Below are 22513 nucleotides of genomic sequence, written 5' to 3'. Positions count from 1 at the left end.
CAGGAGGAAAGAAAGAAACAAGGAGATTCATTTGGTGACACCAGTAATTTCGTGTGAACGGTGAATTCTTTTCTTCCACGTCCTTACAATATTCTCTGTCCATTGTTTTGGGGCAGGCGGAGGAAGCGCAGGACCAGTACCAGACCTGTAAGGCTGACGCAGGCGTCAGAAAAATGGATCTGGTCAACGCTAAGAGAACCATCCTCACTCAGATCCGGGAGATGATCTTCCAGTGTGACCTCACACTCAAAGCTGTGAGAGCCAGTCTAAGCTTTTATTAGTCAGCTAACTCACAGGGAGATGAAATGAGAGAGGAACCTGGACTCTGCCCAATGCAGTTGTACAAATTTGTAGCTCTACAAGCAAAAAACAAATCACTTTAACTAATCCCGAACTACAGGATATTTATTGATGGTAACATGATATATTAATGATTTTTTTTCTTGTCAAAATCACCAACAATCAATATAAAATGACTACGATTTGAGCTAATTATATTATTGAACTAATGACATCATTTTAGGATGATGTCCATGGTACTGAGTAGTGAAATGTGATGTCAGGATTGTGTCAAATACTGATAGTTTGTTCTAAATGCTTGCTTTTTAGTCAGTGTTTAGATATTGTCTTATTTGGACTGAAATATTGAATGAGAAGGACAGAAACCATAGTACCTGTTCATGTGCTGTTTGATCTGTTTACAGTCACTTTAGTATTTAATACTGAAATTGAGATTAAGATCAACTCGGTGACTCACTCTCTGATTTTATTGACTAATCCCTTTGTGTTTTTAGGTGACGGTGAACTGGTTTCAGATGCAGCAGTCGCAGACCGTGTCACTTCCTGCCCACTTCCAGGCCCTGAGTGACGGCGCCAAGCTGTATGAGCCAGGCGAATGCTATGCTGAATTTGCCCGGAACCTGCCTAAACATCTGCCCAAAGAGCGCCTTCACTCAGACTCCATCTCCTCTGACAGTTCCAGGTAACATGGGCAATGAATGCACACATGCATTCTGGAAATGCTTCTGAATCTGTAGTCAACCAGGAAGGATACTGATATGCAAAACAGGAAATTAACATAATCAAAGTCAAAGCTCCTCAGTTTGTCGCTTCACTCTGGCGATGGTTTATCATTTAAAGTTAGTCATCAGAGATTATTGCACATGAAATGACATGAAAGAGTCAGTGTGACCTGAGCCGGTCTGATGCAGTTGTAGTTGTAGATGATTGTGGTGTGTTAAACTAAAAACGACTGTGTGTTTTGAAATATACTGAAGCCGTTGCCACCCATTTTGAAGTCGCTCAGTTCTTCTTTCAGCAAGTGTTAACAGTGAGTCAGAGTGGGAGGGAGAGAGAGAGAGAGAGAGAGAGAGAGAATCTAGGAGAGATAGAACGTGTGTTGAATTTCTTGCCCTTCCTCAGGAAATATCTGTGGCGCGGGCTGAATGCAGCAGGGAAGATTGCGAGCGTGAGAGTTTGGCTCTGCATTGGAGCTGTCCCTAAAACCCTACTTATGTTGTCAAAGCTCTGTCAAATGGCTTCCCACACATACACTCTCATTAGCAGTAAGAAAATAAGCAATACCTCATAACAGCTTCAGTCTCTACTTCTAAGTTAATTGTACGGTTAACGATGTTGTGGCTCTGTTTGGTATTAGGTGTTGACAGTGATTTAAAAATTGTTGCTGGGATGTAAATCCAGTGCCACAGAGATAGTACTTTCGTTATTATGAAGGCATTTTTAACGGGAAATTAAGTGTTGTAGTGGTCTGCTGCGGGATCTCATTTCAGTTTCTGTTCCTCATCTTCGGCTTCAGTCTTGAAAAACTTAATGATTTCTCTGAACAAATCGAAACAAGCATTAGTGTGACTAACATTAACATTTATTAACAGAGAGGTCTCTAATGGACAGATAGCAAGCTGTAGTCACATTTTTGTGTTGTAAAGAGGAATAATACAAAGCAGATGACTGTTTAAGCCGATTAATAAAATATGTCCTGCCATTAATCACCTATTAGACTGCCTATGTTGTTAGTGCTATGCGTTGGCAAACAGATTCTGTCCCAGAAAATGAAAGCCAGAAATTTCAGTTCCTGGTTAAGTGATTGTTGAGTCACTGGTGGTGATCAACAGTCCTGTCAAACCCCCACAGATACTCCCTGTGTAATTTAATAATGCTGACCTATGGGACAATAAAAAACTTTCTTACCCTTAAATCCATCACGCCAAACCTTAAATGTCGACTTTATTTCTCCAGGTTTGTGTTCAACAAAAGGTCAGTGGGCAGCACTCATTCCTCCCACGGCAACCTGTCGCAGGCATCAATCACCTCTGGTGAGGTGTTGAGCGGAGATGACATGGACAATTCCCTCCAACGGCCTGCAAAGATCAGTGAGCGGAGGTCCAACAGCAGCACAGACATACAAGGTATGTATTCAAACATACATTACATGTCAGCTTGAGTTTGTACTGGTTTACAAATAAGCCCTGAATGATTGGCATTGAGGTTGGGAAGTTTACAACAGTCTGTGGATTTTGTGGACATGTCCATATCTTCACACAGGGACTTACCCTGTGTTCTGAGTCATGGAAATGTTCTCAATACTTAAGTCAAAACAGCTGCTGTCGTGTGTGGCTTACTCACCATGAGTCTGGAATATCAGTGTGACTGCTTGTGTCTCAAAATAAAAAAAAACTAAGTATATCTCAAACAAAAAGCTGTTATTTAGCTGTATTACTGTGGTCACTCTGTGTGACTGGTGGCCTTTGTGTGTGTGTGTGTGTGTGTTTGCAGCGCTGAGAAGCCAGGCCCCGCTGAAACCCTGGACCTCCAGTAGTCAGGGAAGCCAGGGCGGGATGTGCAGTGACTCGGAGAGTGCTGGAGGCAGCAGTGAGTCAAGATCCATGGACTCCCCCACTGCTAGTCCAGGTAAGAGGATTTTACACTATTATGCAGATTTGTAAGAAAAAAGTCTTGAGGCTGTTTGCACATGAAAATGTTGAATACATAAGGAATGCAAATGTGAAACGTTTGTGCAGATGATCTCATGTTGGGAAAACACCCAAAAAACGTCTCTTAAGTGAGACGACAAAGACAGTGAACAGATAACGACAGAAAAATGCTTGTTTTCATAAACAAACTGAATATTTTGAGTCTGACTTCCTCACTTTATTCTGCTCAGCTGGAAGTTCTTACCACAACGTCCAAAGCCATAACATTTTCAACACAAAATGTAGGCATGTAGAGCATTCCAGCTTTTCTGTCTGTTTAATATTGACCTTGTTTCAGTCCACGGTAAAACTGTAATCAGTCACATTGTTCCTGTATATAAAAATTAATGGCTTCCTTATTTGTGAAGGTGACTTCAAACGGCGGCTGCCTCGAACTCCGTCCACTGGGACCATGTCATCTGCTGATGATCTGGATGAGAGGGAGCCACCATCACCCTCAGATAATGGTGAGACTTGTCTGCTTTTGTGTATTCTGTCGTTATTAAAGTGTAGTTTGTGTGTGCCTTTCTGCTCAGGCAATTGTTTGCTCATGTCTTTTGCTAATTTTGGACTCGTGTCTGCAGTAGCACGGCCAGTCAGTGTATCCGTTTATGTGACAGGGAAGTTGAGGAAGAGAAGGAGAAATAACATGAGAGAGCACCGCACAGCTCGGTGTCATGTGTGATACATCTGCACTGTTGTACTGGTCCAAATCTTCTTACATCAATTTTTTTTTTTTAACATCCATGGAGCCATGCAGATCGAGGTCATGTTAGTTTTGGCGTACGGTCTCAGCTTACACTTCCTGTATCTGTGTTGACCTCTCCCTGTCGGTGTGTTTGTTTTCTCATTGTGAGCTGAAGCTGCCAAACAGCTTTTCTGTCGGCCCTCTCTGTTTTTTAAACCCAAGTGCTGCAAGTTAATTTGATGTTTTAGTTTGTAACCTTTTCAACTTTCTGAATTTTGTTTATTAGTATAAAAGGAAAGGAAAGCTACTTCAAGCTTTTATTTTGCAAAGTGTGGTGAGGTTAGATTTCGGCTGCTTTAAACTATTATCAGTCTCCCTGTGATAATTACTCAGCAGCATGCTAGGCGCTCTTCTCATCAGCTGCTCCCGATTTTCAGGTCTGGCAGAGATGGTGACAGAGACGGCCAGTTCACCCGGTCCCTTCCGAAATGCTCAGATGTCCAAAGCCGCCCAAACCCATAAGCTAAGAAAACTACGAGCCCCGTCTAAGTGCAGAGAGTGTGACAGTCTGGTCGTTTTCCACGGTGCTGAGTGCGAAGAGGTACATTACACACAGTATGCTATAGAAATGGTCATGTTATTAAAGGATTAAATACAAGTATTAAAGGATCTGTGCCTTTGAAGTATTAATAAATCTTCTTCTCTTTGCCAGTGCTCCTTGGCCTGCCATAAGAAGTGTCTGGAGACGCTTGCTATCCAGTGTGGTCATAAAAAGCTGCAGGGCAGACTTCAGCTGTTTGGTATTGACTTTGCCCAAGCATCAAAAAACAGCTCGGATGGTGTCCCATTTATAATCAAGAAGTGCACTTCTGAGATTGAGAGCCGAGCCCTCAACATCAAGGTAAGTTTTAGTTTAAAGATTACTTTAATATGTTATGTTACCTTATAATACTATAGTTTGGGTTATATATCTGTCCTATAATTTTGTGTTACATTAAAAATCTATGTACCTTCTTTTTTATTTTCACAGGGCATTTATCGTGTCAATGGTGCCAAATCACGTGTGGAGAAGCTCTGTCAGGCGTTTGAAAATGGGAAGGACTTGGTTGAGCTGTCTGAGCTCTCGCCTCACGACATCAGCAATGTCCTCAAACTCTACCTGAGACAGGTGAGACTTAAATGCATAGTGCACACTTAAGCAGAGTTTATTCCTCTGCGGGACATAGACGCCGTAAGGCAACACCGGTGCGAGCCATTTATACTTGTGCGCTCGTCAGTCTGGCTCGCTCTGTAAAAACGCCACCCAAACTCTAGTCGCTGCTGTGTCTTTTTTGCCAGTCGGGTTAATTTTGGTTTCTACTTTCTGCTTCACTATCCACTTCCTGCTTCACTTTCAACAATGGCGACTGGAACTTTCCCCAAAATTTTGGCCGGATTTCGCTGAACATGAGTCATACAAATGTCTGTATCCCCAAACCTCCTCGGTTAACCTTAATGATTCTTTATCAATCCAAAACAATCAATTCAAAAATTGCAGAGATGGAGAAGCAGCCGGAAATACTAAAGCGTAAACACGCTACTACCAAGCAGACCGATCACAGCTCTCGCACGCTGCGTCACCGTGTCGTTACATTTCTTGGGAGGTGCACGTCAGTTACACCGCTAGGCACTGCAAAGGCTCTGCATAGGTGTCTGCATTGTCGCCGTAGCCTCTGCATCAACTTAACACACAAGCATAAACCGCCTATTAGAAGTATGTTGTTGGATCTTTAAGGTTTTACTATATTCATTTAGTATACGTGAAAAGGTATTCATTTTATTTTACTAGATTTTTAATTTAGTTTTAGTTTTAGTTTTACTTGTGGTTCTCAAGAGTGTTTTTTTATGTGCAACCGAGCTACTGTGACCAAGCAGTTTCCCTTTTGGATGAATAAAGTCTAAGTCTAAGGTGTATACTACTACTTATCCGACATTTTCCACTTGTAAGAACCTAAAACATGTTCTCTCACTGTTCGACTCAAACAGTTACCAGAGCCACTGATCCAGTATCGATTCTACAACGACTTCATCGGCTTGGCCAAAGAGTGCCAGAGGGTGATAGTGGAGGAGGCTGATAAAGCTCGGAGCACTCAGACAGTGGAGAAAGCTGGGCCAAGCGTTCAGCTGAACAGAGTCATTTTCAAGATTAGAGACCTTCTCCTCCAGCTGCCCGCGGCCAACTACAGGACTCTGCGCTACCTTATAGCCCATCTAAACAGGTAACGGCTGTAAACTGAAATCCAGTCTTTTTATTGTAAGTGATTATGTAACTGCTGCTCGCTTCACGAATACACTTAAAACTTCCTCTTAGCACACATAAGGAAACTGAGACTTCCCCATAACACAGAGGAACACGCAGTACGTGAAAACGCAAAGGCCCGTTTATAGTCTTCATTAACCAGCACCAGTAGTTTTAAAATGAATAGTATGTGTTACGTCATTTCACGAATAGAAGCATTTAGTTCTCAACTTTTAGAACATTGCATAACTAAAAAGTGTTTTCATCGTTTGTCGCTTCCTGTACCAAGTTTAGATTATTTCTGTAATACAAATGTAATACAAAAGTCCCTGTAAAAGAATTTGCAAACTAAATCCTTACTCTTTACAACCACAGAGTCACTGAACAGGCGGAGGAGAACAAGATGACTGCGAGCAACCTCGGCATTATCTTCGGCCCCACTCTGGTGAAGCCCCGGCACACAGACGCGGAGGTGTCCTTGTCCTCCTTGGTGGACTACCCGTACCAGGCGCTCATGGTGGAGCAGCTGGTGCGACACTTCAAGACGGTGTTTGACGGATCCCTTCTGCCCGGCTCCAACATCGCCACCGCGAGCCAGGCGTCCCCCAAACTCACCCCACAAGAGAAGGTGCAGCAGCTTAGCAGACACTCTACCTCCCTGATGGATATCAAAGAGGTAGGGGGCATTAAACGTTGTACATAAGTGAATATGAGCAGCCAAGTGAAAAAATACAGCCTGACAGTTACAAATAGTGGACAAATAATGACAGCAGCAATTCAAGAACTCTCAACAAACAAACTGGTGCCAAAAAGACATATTTTATTTAATCGGGTTTATCTTGTTATGTAACACTACCAGCATGTGACCACATAAAGATAACATATTAATGCATACCGTATGACTACTGGACTTGCAGGGGTGGAGCCATGTGAATGGTGGACAAACACACTCAAGTTGTTTCAACAAGATGTTTCCTGTTCTCCTCCTCTAGCGGGCTCTGTCTGGGTTTTTTGTGGATACAGCTTCGTTTGGTCATTGCTGCGATTGTAACCTGATTATCCATTATGTCCCTCCAGAGTGCCAAAGTGTACAAAAGATACTCATCAGTCATCCCGTCCTCACGCATCCTGGATGAGGTGCACGAGGTCCAGCCAGGAAGAAACAGAGCAGAGGTCTCGGCGCTGGACAGACTCAACGGGATCCAGGCTCCTAGTGAAGCAGAAGTCCAGCGGTCAACCTTAGTGTTCGGCCGTCCCAGCACCACCGTCGCCCCCGCCCCCGCCCCCGCCACAGGGCCGCCGAAGGTCCAGCTCCGCGCCCAGCGTGCCAGACATGTGTCTCGACCGATCAGCATGCCGCTGGAACGCCTGCCTAACCCTGCTCAGATGCTGGAAAGGAATACTCGAAACAACGCCGATTGCACCGAGGGAAGCTCTGCTGGGCGGGACGCCGTCACTGAAACCATACAGGAGATGCCAGAGCCGGAGAAAACTCGCTCATCCAGGGTTAGCACCTACTACATCACTCCCTTTATTGACACACAGACTATGCAGAGGAGAACGTGGGACAGGAAATACAAGCACTATGATGTTACACCCAGGACTGCTATGATAGTGGCCAACCTGCCATCTGCCAGTTCTGGAGTTACGCCTGTGAAGGCGACGATGCCTGTCACTGTTGGGCCGACTGTGTCTGCCTCTGTGGTCTCTACCCCAAGTACTGTAAGCACCGTATTCTCCAACAGCCCATACACAATGTCAGCCAAGCCTGCCTGGACTTCTAAAAGGGATAATGACTCTGAAAATTCAGTCATCGAGTCCAGCAGCTCCCCAAAGCTTCCACTAACTCTCAGGGCGCCGAGGACTCTGCAGCCTCCTCCCGGAACTTTCTACAAGCCCCCCGTTACCGCAAACAGCCGAGCTAGGACACTTCCAAACTGGACTACCACTGTAACCACCGTCACAACCACCACCACCACCTCATCCCTCGCCCCCACCACCACCACCACCACCACCTCATCTTTCGCCCCCACCAGCCCTCCTCAAGTAGCCTCTTCTACCAGTCCTCTTACAAGCCCCAAGCAGACAAAGCTCCAGACACAGGACTCCACTGACAGTGCTATTGACCCCGGGGTCTCGACCTCCTCCACCCTCTCACCCCCGCAGTCTCCAGCCCCCAGCAGCCCCGATGACCTCAGCCCCAGCGAGACTAAACCCGTCTACCAAAGACTGAGACCTCGGCAGCTGCAGGGGCTTGAACACAGGGAGGCTCATTTTGTCTGACACCAAAAAAAACCCCAAAAAACATATTATATCTGTAAATATTAATGTATCTGTGCCATAGTGTATACTGGGGATTTTTATCAAGAAGCTGGGAGAATGAGAGGAAATGTAGGCCTGTGAAAATAAACCGTGAAAGTGTTCTAAGTACTAATATATTCTATTTTACATGTTAAAGTCCTAGTGTCAACAACAGTGGCTGGTCTGAGCATTCAAAACAAGCAAATACTGAAGGTTTGATGCCAACTTGAATGTTTAGCGTCGCGTTTTTAAATACTCGTCAAAGAAAAATTGCCAATCACAAAATGGATTTCTGAAGAATTGTAAGCCTATCACTTGTTTAATGTTTGATCTGTTGCAAAACGATATGATACACACAATGCACTTAATGCAGGTTCAAATTCTGATGTTGTTTTTAATTCGTTTTAAATTCTGTATTTTATTCCACGTGGAATAGACGGGAAGTATTCCTAACATGAGGTTCTTAATTATAAAGAATTTTTTTTAACTGTGTCCATTGTAGCCTGTGATTGGTACATCTTTTCTCAGTATGTAAACCTTATGTATCTGTTTACGTTTTTTATATTCATTCATACATACGCCGTGTTTGGCACAGTCGTTTTGCCTCATCGCATTATTGTGACTATACAGACGAAAGATGACATGCAACAGTTCTTGCTGCAAATTAAAAGAAAAAAATGTACTTTAAACTGTTATTTCTGTTTGTATTTTTTTCCAGGATTATATTTGACACTTTCTTCAGTTTTATTTCTATATTCTATATTTACTCCGTGTCATATACTGTATGTACACTGTCAGTTGTCCATAAGATAAGGAGTAAATTACATTTTTTCAGGAAGTTATTAAGACAATTTGGGAATTACAGATGTTTTTAAAAAAACTTAATAGAAGTTCAACTTTAATAACATCGGAAACTATTTTCTTTTTGCTTTTCATGAAATTTAATTCCATTAATTCGCTAAAAGTTTCCGTTCTAATCCAATGTTTGTGTCTCAGGGAATCAGGGTTGTGTCTGAAACAATTTTGTCATGTATTTCAGTGTTCCTGTAGACATAAGTTTACTTTGTTGTTTACACCAGCTGTTCCATAGCCGCCTTAGTGCATATTTTATTGTCCATGGATTCGTTCAGATTTTGTATTTACAAGTTAATCATTTAGACAACACTGTTTACTGGTATTGTTGCTAATCCCAGACAATACTGAACAAGTGCATCTGAATTTCTAAGAGCTCAGAGTGACGTCTTCAGATTGTTTTGTGCAACCAACGACCTAAGTAGCTGGAAAGGGACAATTTTATTTTTGAATTACTATACATCGATCAGGCATAACATTATGACCATGTTCCTAATATTGTGTAGGTCTCCCTTGTGCCTCCAAAACAGTTGTGACTCATCAGAGAATGGACATGGGCTTTCCGAGGGTGTCCTGATGTGTCTGGCAACAGAATGTTATTAGTGGGGACCTTTAGGTCCTATGGGTTGAGGGGAGGGGCCTCTGTGGATCATCCCACAGATACTTGGATCAGTTTGGGATCTAGTGAATTTGGAGGCCAGGTCAACACCTTGTGCTGTTCTTCATGTTTTTTTAGTTGTTCCTAAACCATTTTTGTGTGTGTGCCTGTGTCAGTCTGCATCCTGCTGGGGGTGTCATTGCTATGGGGTGGGGGTGCCTGGTCTGGTCTAGGTGGATGTTACATGTCTAAGTAACATCCACGCGAATGCCGGGTCCAGATGTTTCCCAGCAGAACATTGAATTGTCACAAGATGGTCGATGTTATTCACTTCTCGTGCCAGTGGTCATAATGTAAAGGCTGGTCAGTTTATGAGAAACCTTCTTAGCCTTGAGTGGCCTAGGTAACTTTACATGGACTGTACTACTACCTCTTGAAGTTATCCCCTGTTTCACATTCAATCCTGTTAGACCTGCGTCTGCCCTTACAAATGTTTCAAGTGTTTTTAATGTGCTACTGTCAAGGCTTCACATTCTCCTCTCCTAATTACCCATGTCACCTTCTCCACCTTGTCCAGCTGCTCAGGAGTGAGTCATTTCAGACGTGTGCGACACAAATCCTGAAACAGACCCTCTTGTTTCTGAGTCTGATAAGCTCCTGAGTTTCCTCTTGATTTATTTTGCGGGAGCCGTCTCCCGGAGTGACTTACAACAACGACCGTGCAGGTAAATCTTTTGACAGAGACGCTGGCTGCCGCTGTCATGGTGCGCCCCACCTCCAGCGCAGGACAACCTTTCTCTCCAGCAGGATTCCTCCTCTCCTCTCCAGCAGATACCCCCCTAATTCTGCCTCAAAATGGATGACTGTTGTCTTTTTTCTGCCTGCCCATGTTGAGCTGGGAGATTAGAGCAATCAGATTAGGAGTGCTGCTGACCTGCAGGCAGAGGAGAGAGAGTGGGCAGCTCATGCGGAGCTCTTCTACCTTGCTTAATGTTTCCTGTTACTTCAGCATGTTTGTGAAGCTGTTTCTCTAGATGCCGTTGGACTTTTTCATGATTCAATAAGAGGTAAGGATTTACTCTTTTATTCCACCTGTTTAATGTGTTTGAGCATCACATAGGAGCTGACAGGTGTGTGATTGCTAATTACAGTTTGAGTCTCTTCCTGTGTTTTTATCCAAACATAATGTTATGACGGATACCGGCGGACGCCTGTTGAAGGGTGTTTTTGTTTGTTTTTTTAGTTACATGCAGCAGTTTTTATCGACGATGAGACGTGTTTGCCTCAAAAACCATTCTGCCTCTAATTTATAATTACTGTATGAGTAGTCTCAGACATATAATAACAGCCTTCGCTCTCTCTCTCTCTCTCTCTCTCTCTCTCTCTTCTTGTTTTAAGTCTCACAGTGTCCTTCTTGTTTTTCCAGACAAGTGTTTATGTCCTTGTATGCTCAGTCTGGCAGTCAGCAGTAATCTGTCGGACATGTCGCTCTGGACAAATTACTCTCCACGTCCGAACATCCTCTGATTTTCCAGTCTGCACGTAACCTCTGTGTGCCAGTGGCAATTTTTCTCCAGCAACTCCCTAAATTGATTATTATTTGTCTTTTTGGGGTAAATCTTCTGGACATCGTCGATACAAATTGCATTCGTAATTCAGTCGTGCAGTTCCGTGTCCGTGCGCGCATAAAGTCCTGCTTATTTATATCTTCTTAAAAATAGTGTTTGGTGTTACAGCATTGTGTGTTCCTGTGTGCTTTGCCTTCATATTGTACATGAAGCCTGAGAGAATTTGCTAAATTTTTGCTCTCCAGAAGTGGTGTGAATGATGGTTTGTCCACAGTTTGGTTCAAATTTATGCCAAGGTGAGGTCAGGTCAACTTTAAGGAAACTTCAGGTCAAATCCAGAACCAGAACAAACATGTCATACATGTCTATATGTCTTTCTAGATGTAGAAATAACTATTTTATGGATATATATATATATAAGTTAAAGTACCTTTAAAACCACAAGACTGTCCGAATACACAATAAAGTGAAACCCTTTCGACGATGAGAAAAAATAGCCTGGGTGAACTTTAAATAAATCTGGCGCAAGATCAAGTCTAACCCTGGTGTTCTCAAGCCCAGATCCAAGTGCGAGTGCTTCTTACAACTGATAATAACGTGATTTATTTTGTCTGGTGTCGTGACCCGCAGCTTTATCACAGTCTGATGACCCCATCCAGGGGTTGAGCTGCCGAGCGATGAAGGCAGGCTCTCAAATCAGCCTGCTGCTGTGGAAAAACTGGACTCTCCGCAAGAGACAGAAGGTAGGAACTCTTTATGTGAGGTTTGTAGAGGCATTTAGGAACGCTGTTAAGCATGAAGCAATCCAATAGAATCGGGTAAACCGCAGCAACAACAACATCTCTCTGATGCAGCACGCGCAGGTAGACCTTGATCCGTTGCGTTTGTATTGTTCTTGATGTTCTCACTGTTGCATCTGCTTCTGTCTAGATCCGCTTCCTCGTGGAGATCTTCTGGCCGGTGTTGTTATTTATTGGTCTGGTGTGGCTGAGGAAGGCCAATCCACTGTACCAACAACATGAGTGTAAGATTGAATGCATTACTAAGAACAGACATCATTGCCCTCTTGCATTGAAACATGTTTTCCTAACTTCTGAATCCTGGAGCTCTTCTCATTTGGAAGAATATCACCTTACGTACCCACTAAATTCATGTCTGTCTCTTCAGGTCATTTCCCCAACAAGGCCATGCCCTCAACAGGGATCCTCCCCTGGATCCAGGGCATCTTCTGCAACGCCAACAACCCCTGTTTCAGATATCCAACCCGAGGAGAGTCTCCAGGCGTTGTGTCCAACTATAACAACTCAGTGTAAGCATAGCCAAACATGAAAAACTGTAACAGGAACCATTTAAACTCTATTACTCTATCTAATTTTTCTTCCATTTTGGCTGCATCCAGATTGGCACGGTTCTATGTTGATGCCCAGGAGCTTCTGCTCAATGACACAGAGGTCCAGCAGCTTGGCCGGCTTTGGCGCGAGATGTCGTCCTTCTCCAACTTCATGGACACCTTACGCACCAACCCATCTTCGGTTTCAGGTAAAGGACAGATGTGACGAACGGTTCGAAGCAGTAGCGCTTCTCCCGAGAGTAAAATTGTGAGTAAAAGCCATTTTTCAACTCAAACAGAAAAACACTGTCAAGGACCATCTTTGAGTGTGGCTTTCTACACAAAGGTTATCAAGAGTAAAAACTCCTTTTTCTTCACTCTTCTTCCATTTGAGGTCTTACTCATGTGTGACATTTCCATCCTCAGTATTACTTCTATCAAAATTAACTTCACCTCTTGGCAGGGAGATTCTTATAAACGCTCATCTCCTGTCCGTGAATCCCCAAATCCCTGTCACTCCATGTGGCTGTGAATCATTTCCTCTGAGCAGTCCAGTACAGGTTGGGGGCCAATATTGGGTTTTTTTTCCCCCGATTCTGACCTTTCTCTGTCTCTGTTCATGATTTTCCATCCAGGCCGTGGGCTGAAGATAAATGATATACTGAAGGATGACGAGGTTCTCACGGCCTTCCTGTTAAGAGACGCCGGCCTCTTGGATTCCATTGTCTACCAGCTCGTCAACGCACAAATACGACTGGAACAGGTGCAGTTGGATCATTTTTCGCGGCGCATTTCTGTGTTGATTCTTTGAAACGCGATCTGAATGACATGATGTATGCGTGCGTTCCACCTTTCCTTCCTTTTGCTGTCGTCCAGTTTGCGTTTGGAATCCCAGACCTGCAGCTGAAAGACATAGCGTGCAGCCAGGCCCTGCTGGAGCGCTTCATCATCTTCCCCAGTCGTATGGGACTCCACGGGGTCCGCAACGCCATGTGCGCCCTCAGCCAGCAGAGGCTGCAGAAGATAGAGGACATCCTCTATGCCAACCTGGACTTCTTCAAGATCTTCAAAGTGGTCAGTGGCTTATTTGAAAGTGAATCACACAACAACAGGATGATGGTGGTGTGTGTCTCGTGACCTTCATTGCGTTTGTTGTTTCCTGCTTATGTCAATTCCTTTTGTGCTTTCCCATCTAAAGACCAGTCATTATTGGTACTTTAACATCCTCTGCAAGGCTTTAGGTGCTGCGTGCGGGAAGTGGAATTTCTCTCTTCCTGCCCTGGCAGCATAGAGCTCATAAAGGCACCAGGTCTTTGTTATGACTTCATTTGTTTGCAACGATGTCTCTGATTTCTCAGAATTGCCCTGCAAATTGTAATTGAAGGAATGTACACCAATCAGCCACAAACTTAAAACCACTGACAGGAGAAGTAAATAAAGTTGACCATTTTCTGCTGGGAAACTTTTGGACCTGGCATTCATTCATGTGAATGTTACTTAGACATGTACCACCCACCTAGACCAGACCAGACCAGACCAGGCACCCCCACTCCATAGCAATGACACTCCTTGATGGCAGCAGCCATCCCCAGCAGGATGCAGCCTGACACTGGAACACACACAAAAACGCTTTATGAACAACTCAAAAAAACATGAAGAACAGACCCGGCCTCCAAATTCACTAGATCCTAAACTGATCAACTATCTGTGGGATGATCCACAGAGGCCTCTCCCCTCAACCCATAGGACCCAAAGGCCCCCACTAACAACATCCTGTTGTCAGACACCACAGGACACCCTCAGAAGGCCTGTGTCCGTTCTCTAGTGGTCATAATGTTATGCCTGATCAGTGTACTTATGATGATTTATGATTATAATCCATTCCTGCCAGCTGATCCCATTTAATCCTAAAATTTGGGTTTGACCACTGCGGCTTTTTTCTTTATTATTCTTTCTAGAAACAACAAAGCTGGTGTGGTCGCGCTTTCCAGCTTCAGAAACATCTTGCGTTTCCATGGGATGCGGTTGTGGCACTTGTAAATATATCCGCGCTGGTTTTGGGGAGCAATACAAACACAAAACGTCCTCTGTGTGAATTGCAGCGTGTGTTTTTGCTCCGTGTCGACGTTTGTTGTGCTGTCAACACTGCATGTGTGGCCTGGTAGCTGGATGTAGCCTGCAGCAGGTGACTCCGTTAGAGCCGTTCGCTCTGTCACTGGATTTATTTGGCTTCTTGAAAGAGAGAGAGAGCACAGGCTCTGCTTCAGACTGTTTACACATGGTTTTATTAAAGTCACACACAGGCAGAAAAACACAGCCTTTCTTTTCTTTTCTTTCTTTTATTACACCATTAATCACATTTTAATTAAAGGAAGAACATTCCCTCTCAGCATTTCTTTTTTTTCTTTTTTTTTAATATTCATAAATGTGTCCCCTTTAAGATACACGGCAAACTTTAAAAAAGAATAAAAGTAGCACTAAAAGAAAGCTGCAGCATATCCTTTTTTAACTTAATTAAACTTTTTTTTCATTCTAGTTTCTTAATGGGTGAGTTCAGGTTTCAGGGCCGAGTGAGTCAGGTGACTGGCTCAGGGGAGTTCACATGGCATTAACCCCGTTGGCCTGTTTCTCTAATGGGCTTAGGCCAAGGCCTGCCTATAGCCTGTGAGGTGTTTTGTAAGACACGACGCGGCGTCGCGTATAAATACTTAAACATCTTGTGCCAGTCAAATTAGTTTAGTCAAACATATCTGCCAGCACACCTGGTTGTCTGGTTGCTGAAAAACCCGACTGTAAGACTGAAAGAGTGGGAGTGTGACAGCGTGCCTGATTACCTCTTTCTGAAGCCATAGAAACTGCACTAATGAAGAAGCTGTGGTGTAAATGGTTTTGTAAATGAGGCCCAGCCTGAGTGTGTGTGGCTAAGTTTAAGGGAGGCTATCATGCAGACATTCATGGTTCCCAGAAGGTGAATTCAAACGATCAGTGACTTTTCTTTTCAAAAAAATATTGCATAGTTTACCATGGACCTTGGTGGACATATTCATCCCCTTTGCCAACATCTTAAATTCTTCGTTTGCAGAGAATACAGAATGAAAATTGCCAGTGAACCCACACAATAAACGTCCATTGTGTAAGATTTGGTAGCATATTGCTAATTAAACATCACCACTGGATGGATTTTTTTTATATTCATTGTCCCCAGAAGGTGAAGGCAAAAAACAGTGACTGTCCCTTGGCCTATTTTTGGCACCACCTTTGGTTGGTTGGCCCAGACTGAAATATCTCAACATATTCACTGTACTGGATGGATTACGATTAAATTTTGTACAGACATTCATGGTCCCCAGAGGGTGAATTCTTAAGATCGCCATGATCCGATACCTTTTCTATGGGCACGACGTACACATATGGACTTTTGTGAACATTTTCATGGGACCACCTGGATATATCACCTTCTTGGTTTGACTAAATACTTTGCGTATTTAGTTTCAGTGGTTCAAAACTCTCGGGATAGCGACATCGCTCTGTTGGTCCAGCCTGAAATATCTCAACAGCTGCTCGATGCATTATTATGAAAAGTCTGTACAGACATTCACGGTCACCGGTGGGTGGATGCCAGACATCCTTGAAAATTGGATGAAATGGCATCAAATTTGCTGATGAACTATATTTTATACAGCACTTAAGCTTCGTCTTGTTTGACTCTAGTTTTTATGCGATCTCCCTAAACAAGAAGGAATATTCTTTAAACGCAATACAATGGAATTTTTACAGATTTACAGATTTACAACACCACTTATCATTCCACCTGTTTTATTTGCCCGTACAAATGTAGCTGACATTTTCAGTGAACGCTAGTGAATGAGTCATTTACTAAGTGCATGTACTCCCTCCGTGTTTGGTGTTAGTACTGTAGTACAGCCGCATCTTAGTAGTGATCTCTGCGTTTAACCCTTTAGCTTTGTTAAGTTTTAAAGCCCATTACCACGGTGACCTCTGCCTTGCAACAACTTTCCTCCCCTCATTACGCTCTCGACTCCCTTCTTCCATGGACCTCTCCGACGCCCTCCCTTCCCATTCCCTCGCTTTCTCTCTTTTCCCCCTCCTCGCCGCGCCGCCTCTCTCCTTCCTTTTCGCTCATTGAAATGCAGGCGCAAGGAATGCGAGAGGAAGGATATCTCATGTGTGTGTTTGTTTTGGCACCCTGGGTTTCCTCACCCTCAGCACTCTGCCCTGACCAGGCGTTTTCAAACCCCTGCTGCTAATGGTTTCTCAAGAAGATGAGGTCACCGGAGGAGGTTGAGGGAATAGCGTTACCGACGTTCCATATTAAAACAACTGGATGGATCTCAAGTTTGATACAGGTTCACCAAAGTACACAGTTCCTTTGTTGGTTTACACTGGGTCCAAAGTGCGTGACAAAGAAAAAGATTGTATAATTTAATATTGTTTTGCCCAGTAGGCTGCTAATTCCAATTTCAATGAAGTCTTTGTAAAAATGGCTTCCTTCCTTAGGTAACAAACACTTCTCAGAAGTTTCCAGTATAGGTCGTTGTTTGGCTGGCTTCTTGCTGGACATGTTTATCTGTCTAAGGTCATCCTGGGACGCACAGACACAAAACAAAAAACAAACGGCCGAAAGAATTGTGTTTGAACTTTTCATTTCACCCTGCACGAATATTTTTTCTCAAAATGCATCTCCAACTCTATCTCCTCAGATGCCCAGGGTTATGGACAGCAGCTCCAAGGGGATTGACCTGCATTTCTGGGGCCAGGTTCTAAAGGCAGCGTCGGAGAAGATCCAAGTTGTAAGTGGCCCCACAGGCCCTCAATCCCTTCCACTCCTGTGCCTCTCCTCCGCTCCTGGAGTCCTGCAGGATCACAGGCACTAGTATTTTTAGTCCTGCAGGAAACTCGCCTCTTCCGCTGCTCCCTGTTTGAGAGTCGCTCGCAGAGGAGGCTGAGTGATGGGCGCAGCAACAATGCGGGGGGTTACGTGTGTGTTAACAGCCTCCGTGCGTTGCTCCCGTACGAGCGCTGATGTGCCTCTGCACGCTCAGATATGCGTGCGCGAGGCTCGGTCTATGTGACGAATAATGGAATAATCATTTAAAAGAATATAGCATAGAGTTATAGAACACAATCGAACAGAACAGTTGGATAAAATGGATAAACTGTATGGAAAAAATGAAAAGAAAAAGATTTAAACCTAGGAGATGGAATATAATAGTTATTATAGAATAGAATAGAATAGAATAACCTAAGAAATACAACAGGTTAATGAATATAATAGAATAGAATATATATAGTAACTTATGTGTGTGTCTCTGAATCTGACCTCTAGCATTTGATACACACACGTACACAAATGACTGTGATTGAGATGTGTGTTTTGGCACGTTCACTGTATGTTCCCAGGGGGGTGACAGTGTATCCCATCATCACCTTGGCCAGGGGGGGTAGAGGGAGAAAGACGGGGGCGGGTGGGGGAGGCCGAAGGAGACAGAGAAAGGGGGGAACATTCCTTTGAGGTGACACATCCTGTAGGTGGGACCTTTGCATCACCGTGGTGACAGAAAGGCGAGCCAAATGCTCTCATTACACAACCTCTCCTTCCTTTCACTTCTGTGTTTGTGTGTGAGAAATGATAAATAAGAAGAAAAAAAAAAGAGGAAAAGGGAGCGAGGGCGACAGAATTGGGATTGTGCCGTCCATGCGTGTTCACACGTATGTTCTGCCTCGAGTGGGCGACATAGACGACCACTGAGTCATTTTCATCACCGGCTTTATTAATAACACTGACCTTATGCTAATGGAATGGGTAAAAGTCAACATTTGAAGATTTAAATTGGTTGATTTCTGATTACATCCGTGGAGCTGTGTCTGATTATCCCCCCCGGTAATGAAACCAACTCCTCCGTGTTTCTTAAGAGAGGAAATTATACGTACTGGAGAGCACTGGACTTGGATGAAGCTATTTTTGTTCGGTCAATAGGAGGATATTTAGTCCAGGCTGCGGCTATCATTGAGGAGAGGGGCGTCTGTCTGACATGTTTGCTTATCTTTATAACTATTGTTTTCTCGTGGTGGTTTATGTTGTGAAATTCACAGGGTATGAATGAACATGGAGTCTGTATATATATATCCACCCTCAGTGTAATTATCTGATAAAGGTCAAAAAGCTGTACTGTTTACACTTCCCAGCAATACGTAACATTCATTCATCCTGTAGGTGAAAAGTTGGTTGTTCGCCATTTCGCCAGTTATACACAGGGTGAAATATCTCTGAAACATATAAGACGCCATCATGGTCCCCAGATGACTTCTCCTTTAGCTCCACCACTAACACTATAAACACATTTCAGAAAACCTAATAACCTGCTACATGTTAGCACTGTCATTGTGAGCACGTTAGCATGCTAACGCTAAGGCACTTAGCGCTGCTGTACGGCCTCATAGAGCCATGCGACTATAGATTCTGATTGAATATTTGGTCAGTGGTTTGAGAAGACATTTTCTTTGAATGGCAGTCCTCGTCCTTGTGTTTTAAGTTTGTACTTCCCAAATATTAAAAATAGCACTGTGACAATCATATTGCCGGTTAGCTAAATCGAAACTCTGTAGGTTCCTGAGGGGCATGAATTCATGTATCTTATGTGGGTCTCAAAACATAAACACGTTAAGGGGTAAAAAATGCAAGCAGAGACAAACACTTTCAACCCGGGCTTGTCTTTGTCTTGCACAGCTCATGGCGCGGGAGAGCTCTCAGGAGCTTCTCAAGGCGGCTTCCTCTCTGTTCCGAGCCGGCGGTCCTTCCTCCTTCACCCAGCTGATGTCCAGCGTGTCGAGCCTCTTCTGCGGATATCCAGAGGGAGGCGGCTCCAGGGTCCTGTCCTTCAACTGGTACGAGGACAACAACTATAAGGTGTTTCTGGGGGTCAATGGCACCAAGAGCCACAACTACGTCTATGATGACACTGCCAGTAAGTAAAGAGCCAGTTGCATTTCATGAACTGTGTTATATACCATTTAGTAGCCTATACTTTTTACCATATAATAATAATACACACTAGAAATCAAATCATAGTATACTGTGTTTGCAGATGCTAAAAGAAATCGTTGTATTTTGAAACTTTTCCTTAAAAAAAGGTCCATTTAGTAGCTGCTTTTGTTCAGTAGACATCTTTGATCACAACACAGCTGTCATGGAGAGCTCTTCAAGCACTTTTCATCCATTTTGGCTTTAATGCTTAGAGGGTATTCTTGACCTTGGAAACAGCCACTAAGAAAATCATATTGGTCCATTTAGTAGCGCTTTCCGAGTTCATAACGTTTAATTTATTATGGAGATTCTTAGCCTTCCTGAACTTGATTTGAAGAAGAAAGATGTACTTCAAAGAAAGCTCCAGCCAATTTAATTAAAAAGAGAAAAAAATGTTTTTGCAAAAAAACTCTTTATTCCTTTATTCCTTTATTTCCTTGAGCTGTCTCACTTCTTTTCACAGGTAGTTTTTCCTGATTTTTTGCTGTGTTCATTTTCATTGAATTGCATTGTGCAGTGGTGCAGTAGTCTGCATTACAAAGTGGAGCACAGCTGTAATTACACAAAAAATGTGAGATGTTATAGTTCACTTACGTGCCCTATTGGTGGTGTTGGCCACATACACCGATGACAATTCAGTTCAATTTATTGTTAATTTATTTAATAGAATGTGAATGGTGTTCATATGTGGAGGATTTAAGGATGAATGCTTAAGTTGTTTCTCTTTTCCTCTATCTTCCTTTTTTGTCTCTGCTTTCCTCTTAACCGACTTCTTCTGTGCAATTTTTCTACCCTTAGCTCCCTTCTGCAACTCCCTGATGCAAACCCTGGAGTCCAACCCTGTCACAAAAATTGTGTGGAATTCGGTCAAGCCCCTGCTGATGGGAAAGATCCTGTACACCCCCGACTCCCCTGCCGTCCACAAGATATTAAAGAGCGTAAGAGAGACCTCCTCCAGCCCGACCCTTCACCTCTTTCTCGTTCCCTGCTCACTTTTTCTCTCCTTCTCCATTTCTTTCAACACCCTCGGTATCTGTGTATATGCATACAAACCCCCCCACCCCTCTCTGGAATGAGCTGACTACCGAAGCAAAGGAGGGGATGGATAGAGGGGAGGGGAGGGGAGGGGGGTGGATCTGCTGCGGTGTGAGGGAAGGGAAGAGGAGGGGAGAATTAAACAATAAATTGAATGTGTGGGTGCGGGAGTGGAAGGAAAAACAGATCCGTCACGTCTCTTTCATTGCTCCTGACACAAAGCAGATCTCAATTTCAAGCGGGGTTCGGCTAATGAGAGCGTAGCCAGCTGACCTAATGTAACTGTCTTCTCGTTACCTATGCTGTTTGAAGTGTTTCGCAGCTCAGAGCTTTGGTAAATTAAATGTTAAACTCCACATGGCTCCTTATTGACATCAATGTTAATAGCACGTAACAGCACTATATGTTGCCTCTCCATTGCTGGTATTGAAATATATTTCTCGACTTTAATTGGAAGTGTGTGTGTGTGTGTGTATTCGTGTGTGTCCAGGCCAACACGACCTTCGAGGAGCTGGAGAGGCTTCAGAACATGTTCAAGGCCTGGGAGGAGGTGGGACCTCAGCTCTGGGCTTTCTTGCAGAGCAGTGTCCAGATGAACATGGTCCGGGTATGGATGCACATACTGTATGGCAGCTGTACACTAGTTCCCTGCGCTAGATATCCAACAAAACTGTGGAATAATGGAATTCAGTTAAAGTTAGCATAACGGAATTCATGCATCCTGAGTATATCCCAAACATATCAATTGATAAGAGATCTGTTTTTCCCTTTTACGGTTCAACTCCGGTACCACCAGTAACCACTAGACGACTGACATTTATCAGTTCAATACCTGCTACTACTTAAGTATCAATGACAAATAAACTGACTCCTCACAATCATCTGATATCAGCTCATCAGGTGCATTTTTCAATTTTAAGTGCAGCCGGTCCAGAATAGACGAGCGTGTGCAATGAACATTTGCACATTTGCATTTTTTGATTAGATTAGATTTGATTCAGCCACTGCACTTAAACGTAAACAAGAATGCTCCTAGATCTTTGCGTTTCACAACTAATTAGATAGCTAATTAGATGACCCAAAAAAAAAACAAGTTAGGTACGAACAAAGCACGGTAGTTCTAACAGACTCATGTTAGACTTCAGGAAGGCTAAAAACAGACTCAAACCATGCTGAAATGAAAAGTTGGACGAGTAGTGAAACGTCTTCAGGAAACCTCAAACAGTTGCCTTTGTGTTAGCTTTACATACTTCCATATGGCTTTATGCCGACTAGACTATATCAATGCATTGCACGCAGACGGCTTAAGAACAAATCATTTTGATAGCGAGGGAAAATGAAAGTTACGAAGAGAATGGAGCGGCAGAAGTAGCCCAAATAGAGTATAGTAATAGGAACAGGTCTTCCTTACTGAAATTTCACTTTAGCTTCATTATAGTAAAACTTTATTACAGCATAGAGTACACAGTGTTGAAGTCAAATTCAAGCCACAAATTTGACTTGTATGAAACGTGTCTTTATATATATAAATATATAAATATATCTTGTTTGAATAACCTGATAGTCTATTTCAAGTAGCTAACTGACTGCACTGCCTGCCACATTCTTGTCCTGCAAGGATATAATAGAACCGAATAGAATGCCTTTATTGTCATTGCATGTGAAAAGTACGAGAGAATTGAAAACCTTGAGAGTACAAACACGGCAAGACTGTAAAAATAAAAATAAAAAGGGACATTTTATATTGACTGCACGACCGATTCTTCTTGAGGAGGTGAAAATGTAGCTCTCTTAAAGAGTTCAAGATCTATTACAAAAAATAATAGGA

General features: G+C 43.3%; 2 protein-coding genes across 6 annotated transcripts in view; both read left to right on the top strand.

The window, feature by feature from the left end:
- The window catches only part of LOC311489815 (rho GTPase-activating protein 29-like), a 28940-nt gene extending 19901 nt beyond the window's left edge, over positions 1 to 9039 (top strand). For 4 of the 5 annotated variants that reach the window (XM_084547098.1, XM_084547102.1, XM_084547101.1 and 1 more), the window contains 11 exons: positions 117 to 254; positions 795 to 982; positions 2257 to 2426; positions 2794 to 2928; positions 3359 to 3457; positions 4116 to 4279; positions 4391 to 4579; positions 4709 to 4846; positions 5704 to 5936; positions 6332 to 6632; positions 7034 to 9039. In XM_084547098.1, coding sequence (XP_084403224.1) covers positions 117 to 254; positions 795 to 982; positions 2257 to 2426; positions 2794 to 2928; positions 3359 to 3457; positions 4116 to 4279; positions 4391 to 4579; positions 4709 to 4846; positions 5704 to 5936; positions 6332 to 6632; positions 7034 to 8239 — 2961 coding nt within the window. In that variant the 3' untranslated portion in view covers positions 8240 to 9039. The remainder of the gene's footprint in view (positions 1 to 116; positions 255 to 794; positions 983 to 2256; positions 2427 to 2793; positions 2929 to 3358; positions 3458 to 4115; positions 4280 to 4390; positions 4580 to 4708; positions 4847 to 5703; positions 5937 to 6331; positions 6633 to 7033) is intronic. The other variant, XM_084547099.1, reaches the window with a different exon arrangement.
- Positions 9040 to 11207: 2168 nt separating this feature from the next.
- The window catches only part of LOC311489504 (retinal-specific phospholipid-transporting ATPase ABCA4-like), a 36567-nt gene continuing 25261 nt past the window's right edge, over positions 11208 to 22513 (top strand). The window contains exons 1-10 of the mRNA XM_084546616.1: positions 11208 to 12018; positions 12206 to 12299; positions 12443 to 12584; positions 12675 to 12814; positions 13241 to 13368; positions 13482 to 13679; positions 17327 to 17416; positions 19354 to 19591; positions 20449 to 20588; positions 21176 to 21292. Of these exons, the coding sequence (XP_084402742.1) occupies positions 11953 to 12018; positions 12206 to 12299; positions 12443 to 12584; positions 12675 to 12814; positions 13241 to 13368; positions 13482 to 13679; positions 17327 to 17416; positions 19354 to 19591; positions 20449 to 20588; positions 21176 to 21292 (1353 nt within the window). The 5' untranslated portion in view covers positions 11208 to 11952. The remainder of the gene's footprint in view (positions 12019 to 12205; positions 12300 to 12442; positions 12585 to 12674; positions 12815 to 13240; positions 13369 to 13481; positions 13680 to 17326; positions 17417 to 19353; positions 19592 to 20448; positions 20589 to 21175; positions 21293 to 22513) is intronic.

Source organism: Chelon labrosus (assembly GCF_963514085.1).
Source record: "Chelon labrosus genome assembly, chromosome: 6".
In the NCBI taxonomy this organism is placed as follows: Eukaryota; Metazoa; Chordata; class Actinopteri; order Mugiliformes; family Mugilidae; genus Chelon; species Chelon labrosus.
The sequence above is the reverse complement of the archived record's forward strand: the minus strand, read 5'-3'. Positions and strand labels throughout refer to the sequence as shown.